This window comes from Myotis brandtii, unplaced genomic scaffold (genome assembly GCF_000412655.1).
Source record: "Myotis brandtii unplaced genomic scaffold, ASM41265v1 scaffold216, whole genome shotgun sequence".
Taxonomy (NCBI): domain Eukaryota; kingdom Metazoa; phylum Chordata; class Mammalia; order Chiroptera; family Vespertilionidae; genus Myotis; species Myotis brandtii.
The window spans coordinates 1266460-1278955 of record NW_005358092.1 but is presented as its reverse complement, the minus strand read 5'-3'; the positions used below and the strand labels follow the sequence as shown (position 1 = coordinate 1278955).

At 33.2% G+C, this 12496-nt stretch overlaps 1 protein-coding gene across 6 annotated transcripts in view; it reads left to right on the top strand.

Annotated features, from left to right (window-relative positions):
• NUP58 (nucleoporin 58kDa) overlaps positions 1-11217 on the top strand; it is a 48031-nt gene extending 36814 nt beyond the window's left edge. For 3 of the 6 annotated variants that reach the window (XM_014539421.1, XM_005865910.2, XM_014539419.1), the window contains 4 exons: positions 564-765; positions 5993-6091; positions 7618-7713; positions 8925-11217. In XM_014539421.1, the coding sequence (XP_014394907.1) occupies positions 564-765; positions 5993-6091; positions 7618-7713; positions 8925-9094 (567 nt within the window). In that variant the 3' untranslated portion in view covers positions 9095-11217. Of the gene's footprint in view, positions 1-563; positions 766-4896; positions 5402-5992; positions 6092-7617; positions 7714-8924 lie in introns of those variants that run through there. The other 3 variants (XM_014539420.1, XM_014539422.1, XM_014539423.1) reach the window with 3 other exon arrangements.
• Positions 11218-12496: the final 1279 nt, after the last annotated feature.

Sequence of the window (12496 nt, the reverse complement as noted above, 5' to 3'; positions counted from 1 at the left end):
ACCACTTGGTTACACAAGCTCAACATGAGTCATTTTCATTGCAAAATGTCAAATATTGATAAAGGTCCTCTTTTTACCATCCTAGCTCTCTCTGCTAAGGGACATTATTTTAACATGTGTCACCCAGGCCTTTTAGAAGATGTATTTAACATATATATATTTAGTGCTTTTTATTTTCAAGTTTTTTGAATCTAACATTTATCAAAAGGTTGGGCATTGGAGGAGAAAATTTCATGAAAAAATTGGAATATTTAGAATAAAATTTTTAATATCTTAAAGCTTAGCTAACTCATTTTGAAGAGGGCTTCATGAAGCCAGAATACTTTAGGCAGTTTATTGTAAAGATAGGAAAAAAATGGGGAAGAAAATATTCAAAGGCGTGTTAGAACTCTCGAACTCTTCACTTCCCATGCCATGCATTGCATCACTAGTTTATTTAGGTGGAATTCATAATATTGACTCTGTCTTTGATCTGTCTTTGCTAACTTATTTCATATATTCATTCACATATTACCGAAGTCAACACAAAACTTGATTAACCTTTTCTTTATTCATTCTTGTAGGTGCTCAAGGAACAGTACCTTGGCTACAGAAAGATGTTCTTGGGGGATGCTGTAGATGTGTTTGAAGCCAGGCGAGCAGAAGTCAAGAAGTGGCAGAATGCCCCCCGAGTTACTACTGGACCCACCCCTTTCAGCACCATTCCAAATGCAGCAGCTGTAGCCATGGCTGCAACACTTACACAGCAGCAACAGCCTGCTACAGGTCTGAATGCATTCAAGTTATAGCTTCTTACTGTTAAAATGCAGAACATTTATGTGCATTTTTATAAGTCTTCCTTGTGTTAGCACTGAAGAAATTTCTATGAATACAATACAGTCTAAAAATTGTGATGGACACACTTATAATCATACCTGATAAAAAAACGCAGGGTAGTCTTAGCAATAATTATATAGCAATGAGATACTGAATATTGTGAATTTACTTAATGTTATTTGCTGTATTGCTATAAATACCCTTTAGAACATGGTGTTTCACTACTGAATTACATTTAGAAGTAATAGATTCTAAAATCGTGATTGTATCATTTGTTGTTTCAAAGTCAGATAATCCAGCCATACATTGCAGTTTTCATGTATGATACTGATAGATGGTGCATTCTTATTTCTTCATACATAGTGATTTCAGAATACTGACATTCAGGATGAAGTGTGTTTTTATTGACTCAAGGTGTGTTGAAGGCCAATAGTTTTGTTTGTATGTATATGATAAGAAAGAATACAGGCCCTCTAAATCAAATTTGGAAGAAAGTATATGCTAGACTTGTTTGTACCTTTTCAAAATGAACAAAGAAAAAGCAAGAGCAGGAAAAAGATGTTTTGAGATGCTCTGTATTGCACATTAAGAAATGTGAATAGAAAGTTGAGCAGATATAAGTCATTGGTGAGATACTGGAATGTAGATTATTTTAGTCCTTGGTATAATTCCACTTGTTACGAGAGAATCGTATTTGTGGTCAGTTCTGCAGTGTTTAGTTTGGTCCTGTGTCTTTCGGAGATTGCTACTTGTCTTTTCTCCTGCAGTTCCTTTTTTGGTAGGCTTGAAGTTCAATATAGAAAAATATAGTCTTAGTGGATATTGACTTTTTTTTTTTACTCATTCATACATTTTTTAGTAATGCCTACTATTCTGTAGCATGTATCCTTCTGAGAGTTTCATATAGTCCAGAAATAAATTATAGTATAAAATAAGTAAAAAAAAAAACCCCAAAAATGTAGATTGCATTCATGCTGCCTCTACAGGGAAGCATTCTCTGTTTCTCATTATTGGCAGTTTAAAAAATTGTTCTTCACATTTGGAGATGACAGAATTGACTTCCCATCAGTAAACAGCTGCTGATGGATTTACGCCAAGTCCTCTGCATTCCATGGCTGGACCCATGTGAATAGTGGCTCACAGGAGCACTGTATAGTAGTTCTCTAGCTGGCTGGAAGGTAGGGTTGTATTCTCAAGTTATGGAGAAAAAAGTCATTTTGGGATTGAATCCCTATCCCATAATTATGATCCTAAGTTCTCATGATTCTTTAACCAATTAATCAGACCAACCATAGTCTCAATTTACTTTTTAGAACCAATATCAGTCCTAAAATAGATCAGATAAGCATAGGTTTGGGTAAGTGTTCCTTGCACATAAAGGATTTCCATTCTAAGTTAGAGAGGTTTGTAGGTTTTCACTCATACATTTTGGGCTTATGGATATATGAAGATATATGTTCATTTCTCTAAATATGAGTGCCTATTATGTGCTAGGTTCTGGCAGTATTATAGGTATGGTCTTTGCTTTCTGTGGTGATGGCGAATATAGCTTAATTTAGAGTAATGTTGAGGAGCCTTTTTCTCATTTGCTTTAATTTTGTCTGTGACTTTTGTCAGACTTTGGGGGAACTGACTGTTTTCTCTGTTCCCTGTAGTTTTGAAACCCACATAGGATTTTTTAATCAGGTGGTAGGGATTGTAATTTATCAGCCTAAAAAGTCTTGCAGTGTTTTCATTTTGAGTTGTATGAATTTTTAGAACTGAGAAGCTGAACAATCATAACAGTTTTTCATTTTGTCTTCTCTTTCCCCTTTGGTTTTTTTAAAGATCTACCAGGCTCCATCGTCCATTCTTTTATGATTTCTCCCCATTTAGATGTTAGTTATTTTAGTCATGCCACCACTGTAGCAAGATTTATGTAGTCTGTTAGATTTGTATTTATTTTACACCCTGTTTAGAAACAACTCTATTAATTACATTATGCAAATGACTTATTCCTTATGTCCTATGACTTCGATGAAATCTTTTTAAATACCAGTAACAGATTTTAAAAATGATCTAGATGAAGCTAGGTAAAGCTTGTGTGCTATTTTTATATATCACTGTTGATCTGTACAAGATTTGAGTTGTTAGAGGCAGTTTGCTTTTATTTGCATATGGAATCTTGACTTCATTAATGTAAAAAAGCAGATAGCTTCTTGGGCTACTACCTTCTGAAGGTGGTGTGTGGTCTTTCTTGTTGTGGAGGTATGCACTTAAGTGACTTCTTGATCATTCTTCGATGTTTTTTAATGAAGGTGTAATAGGACAGACTTGTGTGATTTATGCTTATTGCTTCTGAAGGCTGAAGAGAATTGTTGAAAAACCAGCAGGCTATTTATGTATGAAATAAGCATGAATACATGGGTAAATTACATGTTGGTAGAGCTTGAGTACACTTTTCCACCCACCAGTATTTCTGAAGCCTCTTTAAAAGCTTAAAATTTACATTAGGCTTTTTCAGTATAATTTTAACTTAGGGTAGATTGTTTTAAGCTAATGTGCTGGGGTTAAGTTTTGCTGTTGTGTTTTGACACTTTTAAAAGTTCTTGATGTTTACATAAATAAGACTTTTCCCATGTGACTTAGCTGCTGTTTTCAAGGAGTACTGAGATGTTTTAGTAGGAATTCCTACTTTCCAGCTTTTAGTGTAGGTTTGGACATTTAAGATGTAGTGTTAAATAGGAAACTAAGTATTTTGTTTTAGTTTCCTGTGGTTTTATGATTTTTTGTTGTATTTAATAACCAAAGGAACATTCCCCATTAAATCAGTAAGGGAAGTTTTTCAAATTGGGGAAAAGGTATTTTTTGTTTTTTTAAGAAATACTATTATTTTAAGATATGACTTATTTTAGAATATGACCAAACTAATTACATTAGTTATTTTTGAGTGGTCTGAAAATTATTAAAAATTTTAGCACTTTAGTTCTTTTCCTGTGAATGCAATTTTACTTTTTAAAGGGTAGAACTTATTCTGGAAAATATGAATTAACAGTATTAAACTTGATTTTGTTGTGTGTGAGTATATTATACCGTAACTTTTGTAAAATGTTACTCTACATGAAGATTTCACTTTGGGCGATCATTGGAATATATTACTACTAACTTGGTTTTGTTTATGGCACTAAAGAGCCTCTCATTGAATGAGTATTCAGATTTCGAAACAGACTTCTTGAATTGTTTACGTAACTTTTGCCTGAAGGATTTAGATTCTGCTTTCTAATAGTGAAACTAATTTATATGCTGGCCAGAGTATAATATATATGCTAATACTTTGGCATGGGAGATATTTATTATGAGTCTTTAACTATTAAAAATGTTATACATTTGCCTACTAGTTTTATAAATAATGTTGCCTTCAGAATTTGTGTGAAGGTACAAAACTCAAAATATCATGTACCTGTTGTGCAATGGAAAGTCTTGTCATCATTAGAGTTCTTCATTACCTACATCCTGAATATCGATGATTAGAGTTGCTCTTAAAAATAGACCCTGTCTCAATAAAAAGCATGCTATTTAAGTAACTCTTATGACTTGTAGGGCTGAGGGCTGTGGTGTGCATTATTCTCTAGGGTCTTCCACCAGCAGTGCCTCCTATTAATATGTGACACTTAAGTCTCTCAGTGTTAAAGAAACTGGACATGTGTTTTCTACATAGTATTTTTGTTAGAAATAAGAAATTAATATGCTTAGTTTCTTTTTCCTGTAGTAACATTTTACAAAAGAGCTGCTTGTCAAGTATTTTAGTCTCAAATTGATCTCAAACTGGGTGTAAAAATTTTAATCTTTTTTTAATTTATTTTTTAATAGTAGTATGAGAACTCTGGCTGCTATTAGTTCTTATTCTTTGTTTTCTGGGTGGAAGCTATTTGAAAAGTCCAGTTTTTGTCCCAGTGTAGCAAAATGTAGTTCTTCAGGTTTTTTTTTTAATGCTTTATAATTTACACTACCTTTTGAATATACAAACCTCATTCATTGAACAACTTGAAGGCTTTGAATTCTTTAAAATTTTAAATTTCAATCTGTATATTACTTTGGCAGATCCCTCAACTTTGAGATGCACTGATCACTGTGCTTGAAAAAGACAAGACTGAAGATTGTACTATGAAATTTATTGAATAGTTTTCATAAATTATTTATCAAATGAGAGATTTTTAGATTTTTGTAGTCTGCTTAGTTTTAAAAGTATATAGTTAAAATGAGAGGCAAGTTTGATGCTATTCTTGCCAAACAAACTCAGCTAAAATCTTTCAAGTAACAAATGGGAAAAGGATGACTAATCGTTCTGCATCTGAGTACATTTTCCAAAATGTTGGAAAGAAATTTCTGAATTGAAATCTTGAATGTATTGAATCTGTCAAGGTACACAGCAGTGCCTTTGTAAATGTTCATTATCTATCTTATTTAATCAGGTGATAAGTGGTGTAATGTAGCACAGAGCTTAACAATAGGACTTAATTATCACTTTTTGTGAACAATTTGGAATTGTCATGTTACTGTGTAATTGATTTGCTTTAAAATGAACAATAAATTTAATAAAATAAAACATTGTCTTGTTTTTTATCTACTTATTGTATATATATGATTTATATTTCATAAAAAAAATCATGCCTAGTTTTTGGGTACTTACTCTTATGAAGTAACATGATAGTTTTGCCATGTTAGCCTCAGTCTCTTTTGATCAATTGAGACTTGACTCTAATGGTAAGGAGCTTGTTTGCAAAAGAAAAAAAGTAAAAATCCTTTACTGATTATACCAACTAATTTTATCAGAAAGCAAGTGGGGAGATCTAAAATAATTCTAAAAGTAAAACTATGAAAGAACTATAATTTACAATACATTAAAGATTTCAAATTATTTAGCAGGTTAAACTAACATTCATCTTTCAATGCAGTAAACCTCTTAATTGTCTAGTGTGAACAAGTTAATTAAAAAAATTTGGGGGGTAAGTAAATCAGTTGAGACAGATAAATTAGGCTGGGGAGACATCCTGAAAACTAAGTTTTAGCAAATAGAATTTGTTTAAAGTTATTACTGTTCATTTTAAAAACAATTTCTTAAACTTTAATCTTGAAAGAGTAAGGCAAATTTGTTTTATCCCCCCTCCCGTTTTTTATTTTTTATTTTTTATACCAGGGCCACAGCCATCTCTGGGAGTTAGTTTTGGAACGCCATTCGGCTCAGGTATTGGCACTGGCTTGCAATCAAGTGGCTTAGGTTCTTCAAACCTTGGAGGTACACTTTAACTTTTCTAATAATTGCATTACACTATTATACATTTGAATTGATACCAGCCTGTAAAAAATTTCTAAGAGGATCTACTATTTTGGAAGTTAAGTTTCCATCTGCCAAAAACAATTCTCCAAACATAATCTGTGCTATATAGTATTAGACTTAGAACCTAAGAAATCATTTTATCTGTGAATAGTGAATATTAAAAAGTATTAAAATTAAATGGCAGGGATGTTCTTATATTCAAAGCAATATGCTAAAATGTGAACTTGAAAATTATTTAGTTTCAATAAATTTAACTTAAAATTAGTAGTCTTAACATCAGTTTGGAGTTCAAACTACTGGATATACAGTCACCTAATCATTATCTTTTTCTGAAAATGGACATTTTAAATGGGGAAATAATTTTATTGTAATTTGAACAGCTCAACTTTTGGTATATTTGCCTGTGTACATATTTGTATACATAGCAATTGTATTTATTTTAATAGTTTCATAAGTTAATTCTAATTAGTAAGGTAAGTCTGCAAAAATATGCTAAATACAAATGCATTCATAATTACCTGATCTGGATGATTAAAAGTTGATTGTGTTTTATGGAGCACATTGCCATATAATGAATAAGGTTCCATTATTTCCACTAAACTATACATCTCATAAGAGGGGAAGTTTATAAGCTATTATGGCTTTATATAGTAGACCTTATTAGGAATTACTAGAATTATGACAGCATAATTCTTACTATTTATAATCCAATTTGCCATCAGTTAGAGGCAGTAAGACTATCAAACTCAATATTTTAGATAAGCTATTGTAAAGTAACCTAAAAAGAATTTGAATTTTATTTTTAAGCACTTGGCGTTTAGGAGAGTAAAAACGAGTCTTCTAGCAAAATCTCTTGGAATTTATATAATGAAAAATATTTTTTTATTTAAATTGTGAGTGTCCTATTACTAAGACAAAACATGATGCTTCCACTCCCTTTTTCTCATTGTTACATTGGTTGATGCCATGGCAACAGCCTCCTATTGATAATTATGTAGTTATGCAGTTTTTCAATGGCAGAGGTTCTTAAGTGAAAATGTTTGGGTAAAAAAGCAGAGTAAAATCACCATTGCAGTACTCTGTGTTTAAATTACTGTGGATGTCATGCTTATTATAAATTTAGCCTTTTTGTTTCCTTCAAAATGAAATATCCCCAAGTAGATCTGTTTATTTCTGTTTGACTGAAATCATGCTTGAATGATTACTAAAATTTCTAGTTCATTTGGAAGGATCTTGTTTTTTAAAAATTACAAATGGGTCATAAACTTAGTCTAAATACATATAAATGTTTTATTTCAGGGTTAATCTGGTTCTTTCCCAAGAAGTTTTATGCAAAGGAGTAAATAGCAGATATCCTTCATAAGGCCATGTGTTTCAACACTGTATTTATTAGACCGTTTGATAATTTGGGGTTTTACTTGTTAGTATCCTTTAAACCTGTGTTTTACATGCCGTTGTATATTTCTCTATTGCCCTTCCACTAGGATTTGGAACTAGCTCTGGTTTTGGATGCAGCACCACAGGGGCCTCCACATTTGGATTTGGAACAACAAATAAACCCTCAGGAAGTCTTAGTGCAGGTTTGTGTGTTTCAGCCTGAATTTCAGACAAATTTAATGGTGCAAAGTATTTAATTTAAAAGCATAAGTATTGTTATTTCCAATATCCAAAAAAGATCCCTGGCTTAGTTTCTGTTCTCTGGATGAAGTATGCAAGCCTAACCATATAGCTTTATCTCATAAGCTAAATCTCAGGTTTATAAAATATTTCTAACAACACTTAACTAGTTTGATAAAATAAATAAGTATATCTTATCTAAGTAAGAGATTCTTTGAACCCAAAGACTAGCTTCATGGTTAAACAGTTTTCTTCATTATTATAAAAATGAACCCATTTGGGTTTAAGTTTTAACTCAATTTTTAGCATTCATTCAGGAGAATGATTTTTCTTCCAAAGAGATCTTCTTTAGTTATTACATTCCATCTTACAATTGAGTTCTTTGTTCGTTATTTGAAGTAGATATAATCTTCTCTAACTCTTCTGGTAGAAAACTCCAAACACCGTCTACTTTGCATTTTCTCTGTATTTGTAAATAATGACTTATTTAAATGTGCAGCGTTCAGGGATAAAAAATAGGTCTAAATTAATGATGTAATGCCAGTTAAATTTTGTTGAAATTGAGGAAATTTGAAGGAAATTCTGTTTAATATTAAATAGCGTCTAAAGTCAACAGTTTCAACAGAGGAAGATAGTAGAATTCAGTGGTATCAAAATTATAAGTATGTTAACTAGACAGTAATAGTACTTGCTCTTAATTACACAGGGCTCTTATAAAATTAAAACAATAGGTATTACTCTTTGGTGTATTACTTGTCCTAAAACTTGTGTGTTGTTGTTTTCTTAGAGGACTTAAAATTGCAAGGGTGGGTCCAGAGGTTGTGAAAGTATCTTTAACATGTTGATAAAATGTTTCTGGAGGAACTGAGAAGGAAGGCACCTTGGCATATTGAATTCCCAGGAAAGTGGCAGCTTGAAGTCTGCAGATTTTAGTTATTTGCGCTAACACTTCTTTTTTGACCTGGATGGTTAAACTTCTGTCCCTAATGGTGCCACTTAACTATTTGCTAAGTTGTTTTCTTATAAAATTTTATGTTAGAAATTTAGGGCCTATGGTACTATTTCTATAGATTATATATTCTTGTAGCTAGAACTTTGCCTCTCATCCTCACTTTTTATATTTTGTTTTTGTGACTTAACTTCTGATATGAATATTCTTTTCCCTAAACATAAGGCTTTGGCAGCTCAAGTACATCTGGGTTTAACTTCAGCAATCCTGGCATCACGGCATCAGCTGGTTTGACATTTGGGGTGTCCAATCCTGCCTCTGCAGGTTTTGGAACAGGAGGACAACTCCTTCAGTTGAAGAAACCTCCAGCTGGAAACAAAAGAGGAAAAAGATAAACATATGGGTAGATGTGTTGGGAGAATCCATTGCACCGTCATTTATTCTGAGTCTATTTTTCTAAAATTGATGCAGTAATTTAATTGCATCCCAAGATATTTCTAAAGTTTTGATATTTTTCCCTACTCTGGAATTTTAACTTTGTTCTGATTTGCCCTGTTAAACTTCTTTTTTCTTGTGAATTTGAAACCCAGTTGTATATTTTTCTTTATTTTGATTCTCAGTATACAAAATGTTCTGATTACATCGCTGGTTGGTAAAACCTATTTAACCTAGTGTTAATAGCAATGTTTTTGTTGATACAGTTTACATTATGTGAATATATGCACATGTGTTTCTTATATAGGTGGTATGAACTCTAGGACCGAATCAGTTGGTTTCTTGATAAAGGTCTTTTGAACTACACTGCAGGGCATCTTGTGAATATGTATATAAATCTATACAGAATACACACAATTGTGTGTGTGTGCATATAAAATATATATTTACAGACCTACAACTTTTGCCTCAGACTGTTCCCCTTTTCTAAGGGTATTCCATTTTTCACCTTTGCAGCTTCAAATTCTCAGTGCTTGTAGAATGATGAGCTAGAGGTATCAGGTCATTGCAGTTATTTGCTTAAAGACTTAATGAAATGGTTACTGTTGTAAATATTTGACCTACTCAACTTCATTGCCCCTAGTCTTTTCCATACTCGTTTCCCACCTTAACCTTTAACAGCTACTCTAGATGAGGAATGCTGTAACATTTGTTGAACATATTTTAACAGATTTTATTATCCTATATCTTCTCATATTGCTATATGAGATGTTTTTTCATATCTGAAATGAACCTTCAAGAGCATATTTGAACTCCAGACTGGTGTTCTGGGAGCAAAGAGCTATTAAGCCAAATTGATTCTATGCAGGTGAAGGATGCACTATGATTTTAGTGGCAACTTTTCTAGCTATTCCAATACAGAGTTCTTTCCTATAGGGCTATTGACATTGACACCAAATGGAGTGGCTCATCAGCCTCTTAATGTCTTAAGTAAGTGCTTAATTTGGAATAGAGAAACAATATATTTTAAGAAAAAAAAAGTATTCTTTGTAGCAATTATAAACTATCCCCTGTTTTAACAGCTCCAGGTAATAACACATAGGCGTGTCAGATTGCATCTGTGTAATATTTGTCTATATTAGTACTAGTGACATAGAGTGGGTGAAATGAGAGCCCTTGGAAAGAGAATGGCCTTAGCCATGATTTCAGACAGAAACCATTAGGTAGACCTATGTAGCTGTCAATTACAGTTTTCAGACGGGATGTAAACATGGAATTTCATTGAAAATAATTTAATTTTTTATATAGAAGGTTTTGTACATACTGTGCATCAAGCGAATATTTTCAGAAGCATTTCACTGAGGTACCTTTTTTCTAAAATAGATATTGCATAAATATGTGTGTGTATACATACATGCATGCACACACAAACACACACACTTTTAATATAATGTTGGGTTTGATTATAAAAGTGTTGTCAAATCTGTTTTATTTATCCACATATAGCAACGATTGGCTTTTTGGAATTTAAATTTTTTGCACCTTGATGCATTAAAATAAGGAAAATGCTTTGTTTCTAAGCTCTAATAAATGCTTTTTTTTTTATTTTTGCACACTTCTCTAATACTGCAATCCCTAAAACCAGGTTTTGGGGGCAGTTAGGAAAATGTGATTTTGTGTTTTCAATTACTGTCAGAATTAAATATGCAATCAGAATAAACATTTTCTTAAAGGATATTGCGTTTTACTGCAAAAATCTGAATATTTACATTTCTTGTTTTTTTTCTTTATATATTTTACATTTTAATGTGCTGAACCACTGGAAATTGTAACAGATCAGTTTATGATAGGAGTTTAAACATGTCATTGTCTCCATTGTCTTCACTTTGTCCAGAGCCTGTCATTGAGTAAACAATAAAATTTATTGTGTCAGTTGCTTTGAATCTTTGCAGGTGTTAGTAGTTCTTAATATGTAATTTTCTCATTGTTGCTCTTTTATTCTCTTTGGTTGTTTTTTAGTGTTTTCACAGAATTGTAATCTTGCCTTAAAAATGTACTAATAAAGACTGAATACAGAAAGTAAGTTTGAGTAAAAAGTAAAAGTCCCCTTCAACCTCGAGGCCCTGATTCCACTTTCTTCCCCAGAGTATTCACTCCTTAATGGTTTGGCATGTATTCTTTTAGACTCTTTCAGAACATGTATACAAATGTTATTGTTCTATTTCTCTTCTTTCCTCTCTCATTTTCTCATTCTCTTAGATTCTTTTTCTTTTTTAACAAGTGGGTTAAAAATCTATGTATTCTGTGACTTGCTTTTTTCCCCTTTTAATGCTATATCATAAACTTTTGTTCCTGTCCTTGCAGATTTATTTTTTATGTACTATTGTGTAGCATGGATGTACAATGATTTATTCCAGCTAATACCTGTTGGTAGGCAGCTTCTTTCCAGTATCCTATATAAAAAAGGCTAATATGCAAATAGACCAAACGGCAGAACAGCTGGTTGCTATGATGTGCTGACCACCACGGGGCAGACGCTTAATGCAGGAGCTGCCCCCCGGTGGTTAGTGTGCCAGAAACTGGGCTGGCAAGCGCGGCGGTGGTGGCGGGAGCCTCTCCCACCCCGGGGCAGTCGGACATCCCCCGAGGGCTCCCAGACTGCAAGAAGGCTCAGGCAGGGCTGAGGGGATCCCCCCCACTCCAGTGCCCGAATTTCATGCACCGGTCCTCTAGTTTCAATATAATAGAAAAAGCTGCAGTGAATATCCTTGTACATGGTTCTTTATGCTTATGTTTAGTGTTTCTTTGGGATTGATTCTAGAAGAGGAATTGCTGAGAGGGCATACAAATTATATGTCTTAATGTCAGATTGCCTTCCAAAAATGCTATGTAAATATATACCTCTGTAGTTTGTATGAGCACCCATTTTCCAGCAATCTCTAAACGATATTATTAATCTTAAGTACTTGTGAGGTTGAACTTTTTAATATATTAATATCCTTTGTCCATTTTTATACCGGATTATTTAGGAGGTTTTTTTTTTTTTTTTTTAATGATTTGTAGGATCTCTACAGATAATGGATGTTAATATTTTTCTTGTGAGAAAGGTTGGACTCCTGAAATCAGTAGGGTTCAGATACCTGTTGTGGCCCTATAAAATCTTGGGCAAGTTACTTAACTTTTCTAGACCTCAGCTTCATCATCTGAAAAGGGGCTAATAAAGATGGGTGGTTATATTAATAACTAGAAGCCTGGTGCACGAATTCATGCATGGGTGGGGTCTGGCCAACCCGCCCTGATCGGGGCAGATGAGAGGATGTGGGAGGTTGGCCGGCTGGTCCTGCCCCCGATGGGGTGGGGGG